Genomic DNA, 24,650 nt, shown 5'->3' with positions numbered 1-24,650 from the left:
CGATGCAAAAGTTATGAATTTTTAAAGTTTTGGTGTTGGAACCGCTGGATGAGGAGACTACTAAAGGTTATGACGTATGAGTGGACTACAATATCAAGAAAATATAAAGAAAATACTACAAAAATCCATTTTTCATGAAAATTACAAATTCCATCAACTTGATATTGACATATGTTAAGGGTAGCAATTATTCCCCCTGCTTTCTGAAAGCGGCTGGTCCACTGCTCTTTCATAATTCTAGAAAAGTGAATTTTTGTTGAATATCCTTTATATTTTCTTTGTATTGTTGTCCACTCATACGTCATATCCTCTAGTAGTCTCCTCATCCAGCGGTTCCAACACCAAAACTTTAAAAATTCATAACTTTTGCATCGATTGTCAGATTTTTCTCAAACTTTCACTGATGTCTTCTACTAATGTTGCTGCTTTCACTCAATCCACATTGCTCTTTGGGTTTACCTTCCCTTTAAGGAAAATCGGACATCAGTTCAAAAGTTTGGAACGTTTGAAGCTTCGGTGCCGCCATCACTTGATGAGTAAACTTCAAAAGTAATTAATGTCACAGCTGGTGACGACATAAAGAGAATTCACCATAAATTTGTATTTCTTATACAGAAAAGGAAAGAACTCTTGAACTATACCGCTTTCAGAAAGCAGGGAGAATACTAATGTTAGTAAAAAGTCCAGGAAGTAATTATCCTTTTCATTTGAAAAAGAATGATAAAATATAATGTGGAATTCTCATTTTTATTTCTTTTATCGTTGTCCTACAGTCAGTGACATCTTGAATTGTTGTGGTTCTTCTCATTCAGCGATGATGTTACCGAAACCTTAAAATTGTATAACTTTTGAATAATTTTGATGATCCAATTTCACTCAAACTTCACTCCTGTGTACTTCTAATATTGCTGCAATCACCTAATCCACTTATTAGCTGTCATTCTTTTTTTAATGATCGCACATAACTGACTACCTGGGACTGCCGGGGTGCCTTCCTTGAGGACTCTATATAGCTGCTCATCCTATAGGGTTAAGTCATCATCTGAAGAGAAAGGAGAAAGTACTATAACCCTTTAAAAAAGTGTCAGAGACATAGATGAGAGCACAAACACACAAACACCCCCTCACACACACACACACACACACACACACACACACACACACACACACACACACACACACACACACACACACGCACACACAAACAAACAAATAAAAAACTACAAAAACCCCAAAACCGCATAAATTACACTGGTTAAACACTATAATGTGCAAAATGAAATTATCATTGGTATAACCTTCAGGGATATTTGAATGAATGAAAGTAGGGCCTATGTGTCACACTCGATTCTGGGCCCTGTTGCATAAAAGTTATGATCAGACGCAAGTTAAGAAAATCATGCGCAACTCGATTTTCAACCAATCAGAATGGAGCATTTGGGACTTACGTTTGATCTTCTCGACTTGCGTTTCATCGTAACTTTTGTTCTTTTTTTTTATCTAAAGGATTTCCAGGTTGACTATGGTAATTTCACCAATGCTTGATCATCGATGAATTTATTGTCAGGTCAATGGCCTTTTTTCCCTTCTTTTCTGTTCGATCTAGGCATTTTCTTCTGGACTGTGTTGGAAAAAAAAAGAAAAAAAGAACACGAGCCACATTTGGTTTACCTCCTCCCATGGCCTTCCCACCTCCGTGTATGCTGCATGCATATTGAGTCTCAAACATTATTTTCTCTGTACGTGATAGTGTTAATTGGTATCATTATCATGATTATAATCATATTCGTTCCCGTTATTCAGTAGCACTTTGTTATAACTTGAATTATTACTATCATCATTAGGTACACTCTATGTTACTATCATTGTCATCAGAATTGTTACCTTTTATCAGGGCCGGCGCTACGTAACGTTGTTAATATACAGTAGTGAGAGGGTCCAGTTTATGGGAACAGGAACGTTGATTAATTTTCAGGATGGAGGGGGAAAGACATTTTGGATACCGGTACCGGTAACACATTTCTGGTGTCACTTCCGGGGTTAATCGGCTGAGAAGGGGGAAAAAAAAAGTCTTAACGTTTGCTGGTGCCACTTCCGGGGTGAAAAAAGTGAGTGTCTGTGTTGGCGGGGGGGGGGGGGGGGTGGTGGGAGTGGGGGGCAAGTGGTGAGACCCTATGTATCATTAAAAAAAAAAGAAAAAAAAAAGAAAAAAAAAAAGGGGGTATCCCTGGCCCTCCGGTTGCGCCGGCCCCGGTTAATCATCATCATCATCACCACCACCATCATCATCATCATCATCATCTCCACCACCACCAACACCACCACCACCACCATTCATTGTATCAGAAGACATAGCTGGCAATCATCCATGCCACAGCTTTAGTGTTGTAGTACAACAAAATATAAATCGTGATACCAGTACACAACAAACCTATGTCAATGTAGTGCAATCGCATAGCGTGTGGTACATGACAGTGGACGTAGACTACGTGGCAAAGATGTGTTATTGGCCGTCTACTACGCTTACGCCAGCGCTTTGAAGAAGTATTTGCATCTTACTTGAGAGCAATTAAGAAGCAACACGGGTCAAAAAGATGCTGTCAAACCTCTTACTATTTGGGTGAGTTAATTTTAGTAGTATGGGACACGATTTGAACTGTTATACTCATGTTTGTGGTCGGGTCGGCTCCGTTCCGTTTGTGGAATTCATTAATTGTAGTCCCATCTATTGAGCTGGATGCTGTATGCTGCGTTCATTTGTTGTAAATTATTATAAAAGTGTTGTAACTTCAACAGAACGGATCTGACAGTAGTGACATATATAAAGTCTGAAATTTCATTTGCATGTATTGCATTGTATTGTTACATATCGTCGCTGGGGTGACAAGACCTTGTATCTCAAATTTTGGTGAAAATGATTTTTTTGCATTAGTGGTTAAATAATCGGCTAAGTGATGTCCTGTCCAAATCCCAGCTGTCTTACCCCAAAAATGAAGCCACCACGGCATGTCAAAGGAACGGCTATCCCATTCAGTATAGTGCTTTGGCCGCCATGTTTTTTGGCTCTCCTGAACATTTGACATTTTTGAGATACGAGGTCTTGTCGCCCCAGCGACGATATACCACGTAATGAACGATACCTAACTATTTCACAGATTATATGCACAGCTAGAGTAGAAGGCATAGGGCCTAGTATCGGGTCTACATTACAACCTTTTCCTAGATCCCTGATAAATGCAAAAATGGCACATATTTTACATAGATTTTGATTCCCTTTGATATGAACATTGTACATGTACATGTATATCTGTACTCATCTAACCTGATAGAATGTAATAGGACCTGTCATGTCTTAGTACCTGCTTGTCATACTGCAGAATGGTGACAAGGACAGGTTACAGCCAGTTGCAAGCAGCCTTCCCCATGCATGCAAGCAGAACAACAGTAAATGTAAACTCTTAGCCCGACCAGACGCCGTGCCGCACGTGTGCCAGCTGTCACGACACTTGTATACAGCGACAGGGCTGTGTATAGTTAGTAGACTCTATACATTGAATAGACCATGATGTGAATGGGTGCTTGATGTTCAATTTAGGCAAACATGAATTGACTTTATGCTTTATTATGTACAATATGATCCAAGTGAACACCTACAGCTTCCAGTAAAGCAAGCCGCCCAAAATTTGACAGCCAACTACATGTAAAACCTATATGCTGTCATGCGCAGTCTAATTTTCGCTTGGGAGGTCAAAACCTGGTGCAGGTTTTTACCTCATAGTTTAAATACTTTGATAAACCTGTGTAGATTCAGCAATATTGATACTGGTATTACTGTTATAAATACTTTGTACTGCATTTGTTTCTTTCGACAGGACACTGCTGATAAATGCAGGAGCAGTTTTGAATTTCAACTTGTAAGTATGCTTGCTCTTTTATAGTGTACAGATATATCAAAAACAGACTGTAAAATGTCTAGCAATTTTGGATGTTGTGTCAATTTGATTTTACATGGTACAGTATGATGAAATCTAACTGTGTGCATATTACTTTGTATTTACATGTTATCTTATAATCAACATACAATGTATGCTTGACCACATCCAAAAGGGTACTGAACTTTATATTCCATGTGTCCCATTTTTTTTAATAAAGATGTGATTTTAAGTCAAAGTGTGTGGACAGACATTGTTTACAACTGTGCTTCCATCATACAATAGATTGTATGCTTCTAGGTTTCAGACTGCCTTAAAAAAAAGGAATTTTCTTTACAGATATTGTATGAAGAAATTACTGTGCACTCCTGTTATATTACAAACACTATTAAGATCAAATTTTGTTACAACAAACTAAAAATTCAGAAAACTGCCTTCCTGAAAATGTCATAACGGGAGTCACCTGTATCTCTTCAAATATGATTTCTACTTCTTTTCATTTAAAGAAAGAACAGGGCAAATGATGCAGATTCATATTGATGCTTTAAATGTGGTTAATCGCATACATGTACCTTATTGGCTGCAGGGGGAAGCAGGATAGGAAAAGATAGAAACCAGGCTGTCTTCCCCGTTGAAGCCAAAGATATCTCTTTATATCTTGTTTTATACATGACTTTTAAGTACCTGGTATGCTTTGTTGAAATCTCGCAACCATTCTTAGTACACATGTATCTTTCCAATGGTTTTCATTTGAAGTTGTTTTGTTGTATTTAAAAACTAGCCAATTACTTTCGAAGAGATGTTCACTCATGTTATTGTTTTTCATTTATTCTTCAAGTTTCATGTAGCAGCACATTATCTTCACTACTTGCACCCCAAATGATATTCTATGAAAAGTTTGTGTTTGTCTGTTTTCTTAATCCAAAATGCAGCAAGAAGAAAGCAGACCGTGATGGATTTGATGACGGCCTGACAGAACCCTCAACAGGTAAATAAAGTGTACATTGCTGTGGGTACATGGGACTCATTATGTTCTTTTTATGTATTATTTTCTGCAAAATCCAACACACTGGTGAAGTTTCATTTTAATGTTTGTGTATTTGTAGCATTTAGAGTTTACTCTGCCCTTGCTTTCATGGTAGGTTTGATAATAAAGATTTGCAGAGTTTCGATTTGTACATATCCTTAAGTGTATGTGAAAGAGAGAGACAGACAGATGTGTAGGTATGTGTACATGTAGGTTTGTGATCAAAAGGGAGGAAAAAAGAACATTTGTCACAATCCAACGTATAGTACGTTGGTATAAGGGATCAAAATCCAATCAAATTTGTCTCAATGTGCATTGTTATGTAAAGTTTCTTCCAATAGCAGTAAACATGTTCAGTTAGACGGCAACCACAGCATTTGGCAATCATGGGCAAAATAAGGAACATGCAAATTTTGCAGCTGGCGATATATTGCATTCATTATTATTTCTCTCTTTTTTTTCTTTTTTGGTCCTCTCTTGCCGACATATAACATTGTAATAGTATTCAAACATTTTAGGCTCCTGTCAACTGAAAATGGTGTTAGTTGATTCTGTATGTCAATTGTATCAGACCTGTGATAATGCCAACATACTTTTATGCTGATATATGTTTCTTTCAATTGGAAAACAGTGTCAACAAAAACATATACAGTGTGTATGTGTGTGTGTGTGTGTGTGTTGTGCTGAAAAAAGGCATATTCCAGAATTGTTTGCAAAAGTATGTATTACTTCAGCGTATTACCAAGTATCATATACAGTTAAACTCGCATAAGTCGATCTTCTCGGGACTGAGCAAAACACATCGACTTAGGCGAGTTTCGACTTGTGCGTAAGTCGAAAAAAATCGACTTAACAACAGTCGCACCACACGTACATTATGTATAATGTACATGTATGTTGTCTACTCTGGAGCCGAGAGCTGGAGAGGTGTGCCGCAGCACGGGTCGCCCGGCAGGGCAACGGCTTACTTTGCATGGACAGTGCATTAGCATTGGCACAGGTCGGATTACTTTACACCCTCGTTAAACCTTGGGGAAGTGAATATGAACGATATTTGAGCAGTGATTGATTCCAGTTTACCATACCGTGGCTTGAAATGCGTGTAGAGGTGTACTTCTGATTTACCTGTGCCCGTAACTTTCCCCCTACTTTCCGCTTTGAAAACTCAGCAGCTTCATCCATCCACTGCACAGCGCAGACTGCAAACATACACAGACTATACACAGCCCAGTCGCGCTGTGCGTACGTACGTAGCGCTAGCGCGACAGGGCTGTACCCGCTACCAGCAAGCGGACCTCCAAACACGAAGAGAGTTCAACAATCGCATGCGATCGCTTTGAATTTTGATACTTTAGATCATTTTTTGTCACCTGTCTGGTCGGGCTAGTTCTTATGTAAACAAAAACTGGCGTCTCGTGATTTTGACAGTGATTTATTGCACAATAAAATCTTATTCGACTTAGGCACAGTGAATTTAATGGTTTTGCCGTGAAAGTGTTCTTGGAATTTCATCGACTTAGGCGAGTATTCGACTTACAAAATTCGACTTGTGAGTGAATTATTACACGTAAGTCAATGGGGAAAAATCGGGACTTTTTAAAATCATCGACTTGCGCGATTATTCGACATATGCGATGTCGACTTAGGCGAGTTTAACTGTAGTTACATCCGCCAAGGGAGGAGGTTATGTTTTCGTTACCGTTGGTTCGTGTGTTCGTTAGTTAGTTAGTTAGTTAGTTTGTCCGTGTGCAAAATAACTCAAAAAGTAGGTAACGGATTGGGATGAAACTTGCAGGAAAGGTTGAGAATGACACAAGTAACAAACAATTAACTTTTGGTAGTGATCCTAGAATTTTGGGGAATTTATGAAGGATTTTTGATATTTTGGCAGGTAGGGTCAATGAACTTGGGAGTTCAGGCTGCGCATATTCAAGGTTTGCATGCGCGCACTAAAGTGGGTGCCAAAGATAGTAGAGATAGTTTCTGCTAGGGCGAGGCGCGCCGTGCAGCTGAGGGTTTATGACGTAACAAAGGCTTCTATATTGGGAAATCGGGCAACTTTCAGCACACAATGCTATAAGTACGTATGGGTGGAAATCACTGATATCTTTATGGAAGAACAAGATCAGTGGTGGAAATGAGCTGCATGCTTGGCGGAGGTCTGCGCTCTCAGAGTGCTTTTCTAGTTATGTATTTTACCGTTCACACTGCTATGAATAATGGTATTATATCTTTCAGGTGACAAGATTCGGGAATTTTTGCTGAACCTGCGATACTTCAGGATATTCATCGCATTGTGGAATATCTGCATCATGTTCCTCATGCTCGTGTGAGTGACATAGCTTTATGGAAAGAATGAATTTACCATGTAACTTATCCACTTTTAACGACCAAGTTATTATTATAATAATATCTTTTTTTGAAATACTGATTATCTGTTAATATAGGCGACTCCGATTTTAGGAAATGACCGTTTTCTTTCATTACATCAAAATCTCATTACAGCCGATCAGTAAAGTTTGTATGAAGATATGTAGGTAGTGATTTTTGGACCTGAATGTACATGTATATTTCGTTGTAACCTTGTGTTGGTTATAACAGCAGTACATTGTCTTTGTGAAGAAAACGAGTGTATTCCCAGTGATGATGAAATATCACTAATTCAGAGTTTCGCACTTTCCTTGTACAAATATTAACTATACAGATATATGTATACGTGTGTTTGTGCATTGAAACACACACGCACAAAAAAGTCTTGCCTGTGTTACTACAGGATTGGTGAATCATTACCTCACAAGCTATAATACATATATTTATGTACTTTAGTAGATAGATAGAATAGATAGATAGACAAGATGATAGAAAAGAAAAGATGGATGGATGGATAGATAAATGAATATGTAGATTCTTAGAGTCTGAATTCAAATGAGAATTCAAATTTGCCCTTTTCAAGATTGTTGTATGGGAAAATAGGGATAAATGCTGTGAATTTCATACATTCTCCCAAAACAAAAAATTTGTGGTCTCAACAATAAGCCTGAAATAGCGCCGACTTTTAACCCTTTCCCTCCCAACTCTTCTTTCCTGAAACTGTAGAGGGCGCTTAGATGAAAACTATGTCTTGCATACTTTCCTCTTTTACACAGCTTCTTTGGATCATGACGATGGATGGGAGTGACCATGGTAGACCACCAAAAGCCAAGAAAATACCATCACAGAGACTGAAGGGCAGTTGCCCTCACCGTTCGACCTCTCCTATGCCATCAGGCCCCTGCTGAGCTGTGTACTCGTGGTTGATGTCATGGTGGCTTTTATTTTTGATTTGTCTTTTGCTGTTTGGAGACACCTTACTATGTCAGAAGTTTAATATGGGCAGCCTGAGGAAGATGGCAAATTGACCAGCTCTTAATGGAAGACGAAGTTCACCCCAGCTGCATTGCCCTAGCCTGTAGAGGACTTTCCACATGGGGTGTAGTGACGAAGACTTCTACCTACAAAAAGGTGCATTATCTGTTTTATCAATTTTACATCAGAAGGATCCAACTGCTCTGTAGCTTACAGTATCTTGATGTACATATTTTTTTTTCCAAGGAAGTGTGGATGACTTTTTCATTTATAATATAATTATGTTGCTTGTTAGTGAGATATGTACAGGAGAAGAATTTTTATATCAGCTATGAATGACTCCAATAATCATTAAATGTCTGAGCTTTATTGATTTTACTTGTATACGTATCCATCCCGTTTTCATCAGTCTTACCTCTCGGAAGAATTTTCTAACAATCATGACAATGTTACATCAGAAGTTTTCTGTTGTCTTTGCTCCTTCCATCTATGTTGAACACTTGTTACCAGCCTGAAAGTGTATGTGTTGAGTGTAAAGTGGTAGATATTGCATGTACATGTATGTCATAGAAGAGTCTGATCAAAACACCATTGGGAAATAGTGCATACATGTATGCACAATGCATATTAGATGTCACCATTATCTCAAGGCCCCCAGAAGTAAAATAGTTCAGAGAGCACACTTTGTTTTGTTTCTTCTGGGACCCGTTTCATAAAACTGTTATCAGTGACAACTGCTACATTTCTATGACAAATTTGCTCTCTGCCAATCAGATGCAAGGATTTCAGTAGCTTGTCACATCTATGACAATTTGTCACTGATGACAAGTTTTATGAAACGGGCCCCTGGCACATCAGTCAAAACTTGACCTGCCTATCTTCGTATGCACTACAAACTTTCACTCACTTTGCCTCTTCTGTTATTTTTCTACTACACATGTATAATGTACGGGGAAAGCCAAATTTGTCAAATTTATATTCACAGACTGAGCAAGACCTGAATGTGTATGTTGTTGTTCCTTTCAGATTAGAATATGTTTTATAATTTCAATGGAACATCCCCTCCCCTTTGAACTTCTTTCTACTACTTTTGACAAGAAGAAAAATTAAAGGCCATAATCATGCAATATTAATATCATTATTTATCAAATTATTCATGATATACCCTAAGCCCCGACCAAAACCTGTAAATGCATTTACATGTATAAGTTTTGCTACTTATCACATCCATGTTGGCATTGCACTATTGCTTATTTATTCAAGTGCCTTGTTTGAACATGAACGCTGAGGGAACTTCCGTTATAAAGATTGCCGTGTACATTCCATTCAGTGAATATCAATTGGGCTGAACATTAACTTTTTTCTCTGAAAGCTCTTTCAGGCCACTAAAAACTTAAGATCTTAAATTTTGGTGGGCCAAAGAAGAAAATAAATGTTGTGACCCGAAATAACCAAAAACATAATTCATATTGAATCAAACTTGCCTGATCAGGCCACCAAAAAGTAATGCTGAGCCCTGCATAGATTTAGGTCTTCCCTGTAACAAGAGGGAGAAGAAATGTTTTCCTAGTGAATGTTATGTGCTTTCTGAGAGAATTGTTTCCTTCGAATTGTGTCGAAGGAAGGGAGGGTGAATCGATATTGTTGTCAAGTGATGTTCTTATGTTCTCTTCAGACCAACATCAACAGAGGTACAAATAGCAAGTTGTTAGAAAATTTTGAATCATCTAGAATATGTTTTTAAAAAATTCCATAAATCAATTTACTTCTTACACTATTAAAATGAAGAAAAGAAAAATACATGTAAATGTGCTGTACATTAAAAATTTTATGTTAAAAAGTTATGTGCTGTGTATTTACTCAGCATTTCTAGATGTGAAGTTTCTGAAATTGAGAAAGTAAATGTCTTGCATGCAATGTACAGAATGTCCTTTTTGTGGCTACATTATGTTGTACATGTATAGTGTATTTGTCATATCGTCGCTGGGGTGACAAGACCTTGCATCTGCAATTTTGGTGAAAATGACTTTTCTGGATTAATGGTCAAATAATGGGTTAAGTGATGTCCTGTCCAAATCCCAACTGTCTTACTCCAAAAATGAAGCCACCATGGCATGTCAAAGGAAAGGCTATCCCATTCGATATAGTGCTTTGGCCACCATGTTTTTTGGCTCTCCTGAACATTTGACATTTTGTAGATACGAGGTCTTGTCGCCCCAGCGACGATATGCAGTACATACAGTATGATATAATGTATACATTGTATATATATATATATATATATATATATATATATATATATATATTATACAAAACTACATTGTACTGAGAAATATTGCACACTATTAATACATTTTACAGTGTTGATGAAATTCCATGAGTTCTGTGATTCTACTTGTACAGATGCTTCTTCTTTCACCAATTTGCATTAGAATGTACATGAAGTGATCAATGAATGAAAGACAAGCATAGAAACTCAGCAACACAAACAAACTACACATATTTACATTGTAGTTTTTCTTTTTCTTGTGCAATTGTATTTACTGTACACTATTTACATCATCATTCTGTCACCTGTACCATTATGAACATCTTTCCTGCTGACATTAAGGCAATTCAGAAATTACAATCCAAAATGTACCTTGAACAGATGACATCTTTGCAACACCTTGCACGCAGTTAGCCCATTCGAACTAAATCCTAAAATCCCCATAGACTTATATACAGGCCACCAGGTTCCTGTATGGAACGGGTTTTTCGTACTGATATTTATGCAAATTTGCTCATTTCACTCTTATATAATCACGAGCATAGTTTTTCTCTCTCTCTCCCTCTCATTTTGGTAAGCATGCAACGTAGCTGTAAAGCAAACAACAGAATAAATGCATGAAAATGAATTGTCACAAATAACTGGGTTAACAAATTAACATGTCTGGCCTTCCAGACCAACAACTGATAATGCTACCAAATAGCTTGCTTATCTTCCAATAAGCATTAGTGAAATTGCAACAAATATTATTTGTCAAAGGATATAAACGATAATGTTGTAATACAGTAAACTTTGCATAAGTTGACATCACTTGAAATCAACAAATCACTCGAGTCAGTTATGAAAAGTCTTGACATGTTTTTTTCTTCTGTTTTGTTATTCTCTTGATGTCTGCATAAGTCAACAGATTTTCTCCACTCTCATGTGTGTCAAATTTACGCAAGGTTTACTGTTTTGCTTCATACATTGTACACTGTCCTGGAAAAAAAAAAAAAAAAAAAAAAGAAGCAACATGCCCCCTACCTGCACAGATTGCGATAGACTACAATATGAAGGATCTGTGCATGGAGTATTATTACAATGTACGAAGAAAACAACTCCAAGAAATACATGTACAGTGTATCCCATGAATATAACTTGGATGTACTTTCGAACCTCATATGACAATTCCATACGTCTAATGATTAGGTTGATTTCTAGGTCTTTTGGCAAAAAAAAAAAAGCAATCACAATGTGTTCACAAAGTTTGCATTTTTTTTTTCAATTTCCATGAGATGTTCAAGTTCATTTAAATTTCACAGCTGTTTGACTATAAAACCTTTTTCACAAGGTGTTTCCACTGCCAATCTCATGCCATCAAGCAATTTCTCAAAAGCACAGCCATTTGATGTAGTCTCACCCTCTAGAGGTGATGTACATTGTATATCTCACTATCATAAAACCACTCATTGTACTGCGTAAAGGATACTTGGAACTCGCCACAAAGATACATATTTGACATGTAACAACAGATCATTCCCAATCATGAAACTAAAGAAAGGCCTACATAAACCAGTTAAGCATGGTGCAGTCAGCTTCGCATAAGTTGACCATACGCCTTTTGGGGATTTCAAATAAACAGTAGCATCACATACATTGCAAAAGCTAATGATTAACATTCTACAATAGAGGTTTGGTAAGGAAAGTGTCCTTGAAAGAATGACAAATGCATGTTCATTCTAGTTTGTGATGTAAAATCTGAAACATACGAAACCAAGATTGTACAGTCACCGAAAAAAAAGTAAGACCTACAGTACATGTACATAAGTGGGTAGGTGAGACTAGTGAGACTAAAAAAACGTAATGAACATATGGGCCAATGTCAAAATATTTATCGAAGAGTGGTCTTCTTTCATAAACTTAACTTGAATTTATCTTATGTTTATATATGAGCAATTGTTTTGAGTCACATTTGAGAAGGGCGGAAAAATTAGATTATTTGCTGCACAGATTGCTGTAAAAAAATCTTTCAGAAAGTCACGCATGTGCAAAGGTCAAACGTCACATGACGACAATTTCAATTTTGGAGGCATGGCATTCTCGCAAATAGCAGAGCAAGATCTGCAACCCTGTGTACGCCACTCTGTTGCTCATTAAAAGGACCTTTGATCGGTACGACCATTTTTCTCTGCTTCATACATTCTGTGGTAGGTATGCATACATAATCATTACAGTGTACATGCTGATACATACATTAAAATGCACAAATGTATGACTCCATGGAAAAAGAAAAAGCAATTGAAACAGTCACGTTTTGTCCTTCATCCTACCACTCCCCCCCCCCCCCCAAAAAAAAAAAGGTAAGGGGGGGGGGGTCGGGAGAGGTCATGCAAAGTCATACAGATTTCACTCAACCTCTGGAAAAAGCCTGACTGAATTCACTGATCAATGATGCACATCTATAAGCCTTTGGTACACTGGCAGTATGGATGGACGTCAATGTGAAGATGACCCCAGCCAGTGGACTCCTTCCTCCACTTTGTGCTTGTCTACTGCCACAGAGCATGAGAGAAGTGTGCGGTCTTCTCGAGTGCATCCTGAACCAAAAGGAAGGGCAGGTACTTAGTTCCACTCTAGGGCTCCTGGAAAAAGAAGAAAATTGGCAGGTGAATAAAATTGATTGGTAGCTTTTGCTGAACTCTCTCCTTGCACCTGCTCCAAATTGTCCAGCTTTTTTTTTCTCTCTCTTTGGATATGTCTTTTTCTGATACAATGTATTACATTACATTGTAGTTGTTCTTGTTTTTTTAAAGAAGAGTTTCTGGAAAGGCACAAATGCTTAATCCACAACAAGAAACGCCTGTTACTGTATTATCTTGTGGTAGTGAGACATTTATTCATATTGACCAGCAACAAAATCAGACTTGTATGTTACAATATAATTATTACTATCCTCAACAGAGGAAGAGCAGGATATTTCATGATTATCACTGTTGCTATCACTTTTTTTTTTGTTTGACATTCTCTTTCCTATTTGGGGCAAAGGGGCTGTCACAAGAAAAAAAAAACAAACAAGTTGACTGGTAGTCACATTGCTCGCTACTCGGCAACCCTGATGCATAACTTGCAATGTCAGTACATCAGCTTTGTAGAGATACACTACAATAAATATCATGGCAGACAATCAGGTCACTTGTGTCAAGCTTGTCATTTGGGGGAAAAACACAATATCTAGGGGTTTTGTGCATTGGGAATTCAGCACAAAGTAAGAGGTTATGATATACATCAATGGAACTGCTCTAAACTATAAATAGGCCTTTATTCCATTACCTACTGTTATTCAATCAGTCACAATTTCCAAAAGGCACATTCGTTATCACGTCCAATCACTTCAAACTTCTGCTTCATCACTATCATCACAGAATTACCTCTTCAGAGGTGACATCCTAGGTGATATTGTCATCTGAAAGCTGGTACAGTTTACACAATATTAATAATGATAATGATAATAATAATTATAATGATAAAAAAAAATAATAATACCAATGCTAGTGATAACAATACGAAGAGGTAGAAGAAGAAAAAGAATAAGAACAAAGAAGAAGAAAATAATAATAATTACTTGTAAAGATAAGTAAAGTTGTCTCATTCTATACCACTGTATACTTACCTTCTAAGAATGCATATGAATCATTGGCATCTATAGAAAGATCTGTGGAAAAAAACAAAACAAAACACAGTATCGTTTTAGCTCTGTGACGCTGATTTTTCCATGATGCCATGTGATAATTACAGACGTTCATAGATCATAAAACCAAAAAAAAAACTAGAAATGTCGCTATGGCAACTGGTATGCCTCCGCCATAATGCATGATTGTCCTAATAAGTCTAGATAATACATGTGGACAATGTGTGATTACATTTTCACAAAATTGGCAAAATATTACAATGACAAGTTTGTCACAAAGGTGTTGAATGTTCACCTTCCTTGACCTAGGTTTAATTGGATGAATAGGAGAGCATGTATTTGGGATTTAAGGGTTTTAACTTGACTTTGACCCTATCATACATTTCGTATGCATTGTGTAATTTTCAAGGTATGGAGAAAAAGTGCAATTTCTGTATTGAATAGTAAATTGTTACCATTTTCATCTGGCCTTTGACCCTAAAATTCATAAGATAATCACTGTCAGGCAGAAGATGCATAAATATGTAGTACGTTTCAAGATAACTTGAGCGGCTTCCGAGATATGGAGGAAACAATTAGTTCAGCACTTTCACTTGATCTTTGACCTTTTGACCTTTGAGGCAAAAACAAAAGAAAAAATAAACTTTCCAGAGAATCTCTTTTAGGTTATACATGCATACACCAAGTGTAAAGAAAAATAATAATAATCCTGCTGGCACTGCATAAACATGAGGGAAATAGTAAAATTTTGAAGCATTGCCCTTGACCTTTGACCCCTGACCTTTGACCCCATAAACCCAGAATTCTCTAGATAATCATTGCCAGTCAGTACATCTATATATACTATGTTCCATGAAGATACCTTGAAAAATTTCCATGGTACAGAGAAAAAAGGTGAAGTTTTCATATTTTACTTGACCTTTTGACCTTTGACTTTTGACCTCATGACCCAAACTTTCACCAGAGAATCTTAATTGGGTAATACATGTATACACTAAGTTTCAAGAAAATATCTTCAGGCATTGCATAGATATGGTGGAAATAGTGAAATTTTATGTATTTGACCTTGACCTTTTGACCTTGGACCTTGAGCATGTGCACCCAAAAGTTGATAGGCACAACTTCACCCCCTAATACACATACATACCAAGTTTCATTAGGATACCTCAAAAGGTTTTGATAGTTTGATGACGGACGGACGGAAGGACGGACGGACAGACGGACAACCCGAAAACATAATGCCTCCGGCACCACTTCGTGGCGGAGGCATAAAAAAAAGTAGTCAAGGATTTTGCTTACTTTTAAGAACATAACATTTAATGTGCTATCATTACCCTCCTAGGAAAATAATTGTTAATTAAGCAGCTACTGTTCTTGTTGTTGTTGTTGTTTTGTTTTGTTTTTTTACAAATAATTTCTCCATGACAAGTTTCTACTCTCTATAGAATAGTCTTTGAATTCCTATGTTTGTCCACTGTGTCTGGATTAATAGAACAAAAACATTTAATCCCCTCCACATTGAGTAATTCAAGATTGGGATAATAAACTGCATAATATGTTTGTTTCATGGTGAACACAGAGTAAATGGGCAATTCCACGGTAACTCGCGTTACAAATAATGGGTACATTTATGAGATAATGTGCCAATATCTTTGTAATTGTTAGGATCTACAAGTTACTTTTTTCATCATGGGTTAAGTAGACATACACCAACTGAAGGAATCCAAAGGGAAAAATAAAGGACAAACATGTTGGGATTCTTGAATCATTTAATTTTGGTAACTCGCGTTACACAAAAAGGACATGGTCAATTCTATAAAGGCCTCTTTTTGGAAAGTCTCCTCATACGAGACAATCTTCATAAAAGTTTTCCTACCTTGAATTGATAGTGGGTTATGACTCATATAATTCTTCGAGTTTCTGTAACTTCAATGTATGGGTAATACATATGAGTAATTCTTTTGCAATATGATAAACTTGAAATTTTAGTGCCATTGTCCACAGTGCACTCCCATTATAACGAACACAGTTATAACCAAATTCCAGTTATACAACAAAGTAAAAATTCAGGCCACAACAATATCCTCGCTATGTTTTTAATATATTGTTTATATGTTCGGTTCCAACTAAATTTCTATACTTTTTTTTTGCCTGACGAAGCCCTTGGGACCGGCAGTTGTCTTTCATTATAACGAAAGAAAACTGCCAGTCCCGAGGACTTCATCATAATGGGAGTCCACTGTATCTTGAGATGTAGGATGCTATACGAACCAATGTCTTGCTTCCTCATGGTTTTCCTCTTTCCTCTCTCAGTGAAGATGACTGCTGACTTGGTGAAATTTTCCAGAAAATATTCCTGTGTCAGACAAAAAAAAAAAAAAAAAAAAGGAGGAAAAAAAAAGGAACAAAATCTAATGTATTTAAATGTTTAATAACTTCAAGGTGCAATTCATCACCAAGTCAAAGCTGTCAAGCTGACCAGAATTAAGGAAAATAAATACATAGCAGTATACAGAATTATTCAGGTTTCATCAGAATAAGACATGCACTGCACTGAGTCTGTAAACAAGAAAGTCATGGACTTTGTGGTTTCTCACAGTGACATTCATCAGAAGCATTGGCAGCTATATAGTACGGTATGCAAATTAGATGAAATGGTTGGCTTCACTTTCTATGGACGCTGGTGTCTCATTGAGCTTCACACAAATCTAAGGAAAAGCAAACATAATAAGGCATTCTCGCAAAATAGGTCCCCACTCCATTCACCGCCATTCATTTCGTCATAGCCGGGGACTTCTTTCAACCTCCATATAGGCCTAGACTTTGCACATTTAGGTGGAGACGCGACGCACACGCAGAACGAGAGGGCACCAACACGATTTAGCCCATAATAAATTACACATACATGTATCAAGCACGCTAAATCAAATTTCAGGGGGAAAAAAGTAACTGTGATGTGAAAGAGCAAAGCAACAGGGGCCTACCGCCTAGATCTACGTAGATCCTACAGCTTACAGCGGTAAAGTTACTTTCGTCTTTTTATAATTAAAAAGTCACAAGGTTTCCTTTCGTATCCTACATTCCTATGAGACCATGACCAATATTAGGCGCTGTACAAGCGTCAGTGTAAAGAAGACCATTCTGGAATTCTGCAATCTCAGGGCAGGGCAGTGTATGTTACTTGTAAAGTTGTATTGTAGGGTGGCACATCCAATTACCGGACGCTTTCTTTCGTGGCTTTGAATTCCGTACTCAGAGGATGAAATTTGGGCTAAAAATAACGTCACTTATTCACAGACTCCTGGAAATTACGAATTCAGCCAACTGATGTCAATTGTTCACTCCAGTTTTTAGAAAATATGCTTCAAACATAACCCTCTACAAAAGTTGTCTTTTTGCGCGGTGCAAAATCGCATTGTATTACCAGACACGATTTTCGCAATGAAATAATCTACATCTTTCGCACCTAATCCTTGCACAAGAATCACAATTTATCCCACAAATCATCGTACACATTATCACTGAGCGGATGACAAAGAAAAAATTGGCAAATGAGGCTAAAATTTCGTATTTTACGGTAAAATGTCTGTTTTGAACATTTCGAACAGTTCACAGAATAAAACCTTGTGAAAAAATTGACAACTGGTTAGACTCTACTTCTAGTTTGCATGCTTTGTCTATGGGAGCTGCACGCGCCGGTGACGAGTTGCAGGCCCCTTAGTGCACAACTATTCCGCATCGTTCGCGTTTGAGGACGATAGCTACAAATTTCCGATATCGATCAGTGAACTTTTGGTTCTACTGGAATCTTCAGCATTTTTCCTGTATGTGAGTGGGATTTCATAGAATTTCAGTCGCGAAATGTGATTCAAACATGCATAAATATTAGCTATGTCGAGGTGCGGGTCACTCAACTATAAATTTGAGGTAAAATGTGAATTTTTTCGTGTTTTTACATTTTCATGTGGCGTTTTTTGCGATTTCGGTCCACACAAAATAAGAAAGTTCTGTGAGGCTAATCTACGAAGTCTCGCGCGTACAGAATGTCATTAGTACGCAAAAATGTGCGTGTCCGGTAATACCATGCGTCCGGTAATACCATGCTTGCCCCTATAAAAGTGGTCGGGCCATAAAGGCAGTGTCTATTGCGCAACTTTACAATCAGCCCACAGCCTGTGACCACTCTGGTGACATGAAACGTACATGTATGGTAGCCCTACTACAGTAGCTTGACTAGTAACCGCTCACTTTGATACTTTATTGTGAATAACTTTACCAAATTATCTTCTCCCCGATCCAATCCTGTGAAATGTGGTTGGCGATATTGCTCTTTCTTATGTGTATTACGATCATCTGCTCACGAAGTCCTATAACGGAATAAACGCGCGATACCTTCGTCGTTACATCCTGTACTAGTAGCCGCTCACCCCTGACTAGTAGCCGCTCACTATAATAGATGGCGCGCGCGCCGCACATTACAAGGCTCTGAAGGATGCTAAGTCCCTTTCTGAATGATGCTAACTGGAGGGCAAGTCTGCCAACACGTGTGCCGAGGCTGAGATAAACATAAATTTTTGGCAGCATACGGTGTGGTGGATATTCTATGTAATTGTATTAAATTTCCATGTCCGAATTCGAACAATCTAAATTATCACACTAATGTTCGGTTTGTTGTTTTTCACTTTCTTTATTGTGTAAGTATGCTGCATTGGACATGTGTCGTATTTATTATTATGTGGAAGACGGGTTTGCTTATTTATAGTTGCGAAAATAGAATTTTATAGATACATGGGAATCCCGTCATAACGAGATCGTCGGTTCCGGGTGATTTTGCTCGTCATATCCGGATTCTCGTTGTATCCGAACGCTTGTGGAATTTACACTTTTATATACAAATGCTCTATTAAAATATGGCTACTTGCATTTTATTATGACGACGTCATATTGATGAACAGAAAAACAAGAAATGCGACAGGAAAATGAGAGAGCATTCTTGCGATAATTACAATTATTTTTGTTCTAGACACATGTTATCAAATATCTCAGATTTGACAAATTTAATCATATAATCACATCGTATATATATGAGGCCTTCCTTTTGTTAGCCCTATGCTGATCAATCTGCACATCTGAGAAGAGACAGAGGGAGAGATGAAGCAAAATTTATGCAACTACAGGTAAAGTATCGCGCTATCAACGCCGCGTTTAGCGTATAACTCGCGTGGATGAAAGCTGTGAGTAAAATCCGAATGTATCCTTCATTCTATGACAAATTATACTGATATAAACCACGTGTACTATGGTGAAAGTTTACACCACAATTTATACTCTCATCTTTTATTTCTTCCAGGGAAACAGCTTCCCGGTTGTGATGCATGAGGTTGAATGCGTGCTTTGCGTGAATGTGTGTTTTACCCGACGACTTTGATCGGTCAATGCCGTTTTATAAGAAAACGAAAACCACGTATAGATACCGGCTAACTGTGGATTGCAAAATCGAGTGAAATAGTACTTGTATTTTGATAGGCTATAGTTGACTTAATTAGAATTTTAGCATACGATACCATTGTATTTTAATTTTGACATTTAATTCAATTCATCTTATCAAAGTTACGTAAATGGGTAACTGAGCGGCCAATGTTTGCGAAAGCAGTGAATAATGGCAGATTCTAACTTTCGTCAGGGCTCGGTAACGGTTGCGATCAAAGTCGAGAACAGTTTTAATTTTAACAAGCAGTTCTTTCTTATCGCAAAGGATTTTTGAACATGTTCAAAGCTCCCAAAACATACAATTCGCTGTGTTCGCCGCTCACAGATATTCCCGTTACGTATCTTCGGAAACATTTGGGAGACGTAAACATACTGTACACCATTTTTTTTTTTTCTTGTTTAAGCTATTAGATAACGTTAATTCGAATTGCAGCGTTTGTGATAACATTTCGGCATAAACGTTAATAGCGAAGGCTAAGGATATAGATTCTAAATATTCCGATGCTGTTCCATCACGGCCCTCGGAAAGAGACTTTATGAACTTGTGGCGCCCTTATCACCTTGATTGCTTCTGTTTGGCACTGACATAATTATGTTAGTCTGTTTGCACGAAACGATAGTTCAAATAATTTACGGAGAATTAACCTTGTCTGGTTTTGAAATAAAGCGTGATTTTGCCAAATTATTAAGATCGGCTTAAAAGAGAATAAGTTGTCGTTGTATAAAAATCCGCACAAATTCATATTTGCTTTTCTCTGTTTTTAGGCCCGAAAATTATCTCGCAATAGCCGGCACTCCAAATCTCCATTTAGGCTAACATGCAAATTTATTTGGGACCGAACGATCATCTCGTTATAAGCGGATTCTCGTTGTATCCGATCTCGTTAGAACAGGATTCCCCTGTATACAAGTTATGAAATAGCCATTATTCATAATGTACTGAAATGAATGATTCGTGAGGTCTTTGATGTATAGCGATCAGTTATTAAAACATCTAAAACGCAGAATAGATCCAATGCAAATAAATTCACGTGCATTATACCAGTGCCCTCCGCTGTTTTATTCTAATATTCCTTTTCTTTTTTCTTTTTCTTTTCTTGCTTTCTGTTTCTTCCTTTTTCTAGGATCATTTCAAGTTGTACAAACGTGGCAAACAAGGAACTTTCTAAAAGAAATCCATTCAATTATATGTAATGTCAATGTCTCACAACTTTTTCAACAAAGCTTTCGTAAACATCATTATATCACCCATCCATTAAAAGCCTAGACGGCGTGCTCTGTCAATGTCTGTCAGTGTCTGTAGGCCTACAGTATAGATTTCAGAACTGGCATAAATTGGTTTTAGGCTCAAAACTTTCCATAAAACAAAAGGCTTATCGGTATACATCATTCTACGAAATACAGAAACATATAGCTTGAAAACAACAAATTTAACCTTTATACCAAAGTGTGGACTTAGATACCACCCGTTTCAAGGTCACATAACTTATAAATTGGCAAAATCAGGGTGTTAAAATTCTTACACCAACATGGTGTAAACATAATTATCTTAACACCGTTGATAACGCCAGGATTCACTCAAATCGGCCACCATAGATAAAACGTAATGTTTAAATTAACTTCTAAATACCAAAGTGTGATTGCCTGGATGTCATGGAGTCAAACCACGCCCGTAACCAGGCTTTTTTTTTTTTTCCTATAGGAGGCGGGGGGGGGGGATGCGTAATTAAAAAAAGAAAACTGACTTTTCATGCATGCAAAAATTATTGTTTCGTTAGCGCCGACAATCTCGCTCAGCGGGAGGAGGAGGAGGAGGTGGGGGGGGGGGGTTGCCTCATACCTTTGTAATCACACATTGATATAATCTCTTGGTGATCATTGCATCCCAATTTCCATGGAATTAATTATAAGTATATGAAAAAGGACTATAGGAGTATACATATTTATACAGTTCACCACACAAGATTTTAATTCTATATATATATTGAATGGAAAGTCCCCCAGACATTCTGGTCAATTTAGGGAATGCTGAAAAAGAATAAAAACATACCAGTTATGAGCACTTCGAAAAATGTTATCATAAAAAAGAAGTATCTGCAAACATTAATAAACAGGCAAATCTACAGCAAGGCTGGCGATCTTTTCAAACATTGTATACCTTCAAACATGTAACACTTATGATAATAAATCTTACGAATGCAAGAGTATGTTTGTGCTTAAAATTTCGGTCATATTAGTCATTTTCGTTAAATATGTCTGAAATAAAGATGCATAAAAACAAACTTCAGTGGTATAACTATATATATATGTGTGTGTGTTTTTTTTTTGTATATATACAGCAAAAATATTATATGGGATATAGTCATAACAGCAATATCACTTTTGAGTCCTGTAAATACCTGTATTTCTCAGCCGCCCGCTCATACGTATTATTTGTTTTATAATGTCGACGCACATATTTCTTCTGAGAAAAGAAAAAGTCAATATAATCTACACACAACTCAACACTTTTGAATATTATATACAGTTATTCAAAATATCATTTTGAAAATTCCATTTGAATACAATATGAACAAGATCATTTTTTTTTTCCACTGGTACGCAAGGTTATCCAAAAGGAAGAAGGGAAGAGAGAGAGAGAGACATGATCATGCGATCATGCTCCCCTTTCAGTTCAGCAGAAAGGACACCGATACATGTATTTTGATATGTCCTCTTCAACCTTATTGTATAAGTTCACTGCATTCCAAGTGCAACCATGTGTCGCAAAAATCACAAGAAACCCATTGATCTTCACGGCTTCTTCTTTCCTGCATGCTGGACATACATATCTAACATCATCTGATTCAATTTCTTCCTTTTTATTCCTCTTTTTTTTTTCTTCTACGCTATTCTTCTTCGTAGAGTCATCTTCTTTGTTTTCTTCTCTCTAGTTTTACATTTCTTCTTCCAAGCTCACTTCTCTCTCTCTTTTTTTTTTTGCACTCAGATTCTTCCAACTTCATTTCTTCCTTCTGTTTTATTTCTTCTAATATATGGTTCATTTCTTCTATCCTCATCACAATCCCATCTCTGTGATCTTTCTTTTTCCTGTACCCAACTTCATCTCTTCTATCTTCTTCTTTATATCTTCCCTCTTCTTTCTCAATGTCTTTGTGCCTTCTTCTTTTTTTTTCTTTGTTTCTATCTCTTTCTCTTCCTTTCTTTTCTTCAACTCTCTCTTCTGTTTGGATTTCATGTGAGTTTTGAAATTATCTCCTCATATTGCTTCAGTAGCTGCAATTTCCTTTTTTGACTTCCTGGAACGTGTACTTCGGGAAACTCGATATAATGTTCGAGAAACGGGGACATTTTTATTTGAAACCTTATTTCATTTTGGGACTAACGAACCTTATGAATAACGATCGAGGTGTAACCGTATATATACATGTATTATATATATAGTTATATGTATGTATATAATTATATATTTATTCATAACAATGTCACAATAGAGGAGTGCATTAAATGTCAATTGCTTTGATTATAATTCAAAATCTGAATTTTCGGGGGCCTCCCACTTCGTCGGAAATCCAAGAGGATAGTTAGCGGGGAGGAGGGGGGAGGTAATAAATCAGTGGTCTGAAAGCGCACGCGCCACATACTGTACACACGTAATTATAGGGGGGGGGGGGGGGTGAGCGGTAACTAGTCAAGAGCCATCTCTGTACGAGTTTCGAACTTTTTTTGTTCGCGTACGCAATTCCACGTAAATACGTACACTACTATCGTTCAGTTATTTGCCGACAGTTGTCAGGTCGACGACTAGCGCCTATTCGTACGACTTATCTCAACTTTGCGGGATTTTAACTAAAAAAATCACGGCCTACTCACTAATTCCACTAACTTCAGTAGACGATACCTTTCCGGCCATCGGGAATCTCCAGATGTGGCTAATTGCATTTAAACATCATAAAATAGTCGTGAATACTTTGAATATTGCAATTTGTTTGAGCATCGAATTCTTAGCATTGCGCACACGCGTACTGCAGTGCGTGCAGTGCGTATTCGAGAATGTAGGGCAGATATTCGCGGTCATCATCAACTACACTCGTGCGCTAAGGGGTGAGCGGTTACTAGTCAGGCTACTGTACATATCGACCACCCTTTTTGAAACCGACCGCGTAGATCTATACATTGGCGCACAGAGCGCTTAGTACGCACTTCACCAATTGTTCACCGAGCTGAAACGAGGCCACGCAAGTTCGACGGCGATATTTTTGCACTGAAACTTCGAATCAAAAAGGGAACAACGGCATTTGATAGTGCTGGATTTTCTCAATCACGTACGTCAAGTTTTTTACGTGAATTTCAGCGTTAAATATTCTTATCAAGCAAATAAACATTAGGCGGTCGATGAGTAGTAGGTCCAACCATACACATATCTCAGCACACGGGACCACATTAATCATACATCGGCTGATACGAAGACCTACCGTTGCTTTTGCCAATAGAAACACAGATTCTTGACTGGCAAGAGTAACATCAGGATCAGTCTTCATGATTGTCTTGATTCTTGTCATCGGAAACTTATTATTTCTGGCGGGTGCCCCCGCAGGCTTCTCTTCGCAGCTCTTCTCTTTCTCATTCTCTGTTTGATCTTGCCGCGGTGGTACGTCTTCACTGTCCGCCATAATCGTGATTATTCTTCTGAATGACATCGTTGAGGGCAGCAAAGATTCTTATGTAAATGGGAGATCAAAACTGTCTTGTATTATTTATAACCTTTTACGTCAATTGCACGATAAAGAAATTTTTAGGTCTAAGTGGATAGTAAAGGTGAAAGATATTCTCGACAAATGCGGTATGTCTAATATTTGGTCTGATCGAGCCATTATCCTCAATTTAAAATGGGTTGAATCAGCCGTCAGTCTTCGTTTA

The 24,650-nt window shown here is 37.5% G+C and overlaps 2 protein-coding genes across 2 annotated transcripts; one reads left to right on the top strand and one right to left on the bottom strand.

The window, feature by feature from the left end:
• Positions 1-2,495: 2,495 nt before the first annotated feature.
• Positions 2,496-10,148, top strand: LOC140236792 (small integral membrane protein 7-A-like). The gene is made up of 5 exons (XM_072316729.1): positions 2,496-2,620; positions 3,873-3,914; positions 4,865-4,920; positions 7,198-7,288; positions 8,106-10,148. The coding sequence occupies exons 1-5, from the start codon at positions 2,595-2,597 to the stop codon at positions 8,119-8,121; spliced, it is 231 nt and encodes a 76-aa protein (XP_072172830.1). The 5' UTR covers positions 2,496-2,594; the 3' UTR covers positions 8,122-10,148.
• A 917-nt stretch (positions 10,149-11,065) lies between these two features.
• Positions 11,066-24,406, bottom strand: LOC140236682 (DNA polymerase epsilon subunit 4-like). Its single transcript, XM_072316601.1, has 4 exons — positions 24,206-24,406; positions 16,512-16,596; positions 14,223-14,264; positions 11,066-13,194 (listed from the first exon to the last, which is right to left on the bottom strand). The coding sequence occupies exons 1-4, from the start codon at positions 24,401-24,403 to the stop codon at positions 13,175-13,177; spliced, it is 345 nt and encodes a 114-aa protein (XP_072172702.1). The 5' UTR covers positions 24,404-24,406; the 3' UTR covers positions 11,066-13,174.
• Between the last annotated feature and the right edge of the window lie 244 nt (positions 24,407-24,650).

The sequence above is a fragment of the Diadema setosum genome, chromosome 13, assembly GCF_964275005.1.
Source record: "Diadema setosum chromosome 13, eeDiaSeto1, whole genome shotgun sequence".
NCBI lineage: Eukaryota > Metazoa > Echinodermata > Echinoidea > Diadematoida > Diadematidae > Diadema > Diadema setosum.
This window is presented reverse-complemented; position numbering and strand designations above follow the sequence as displayed.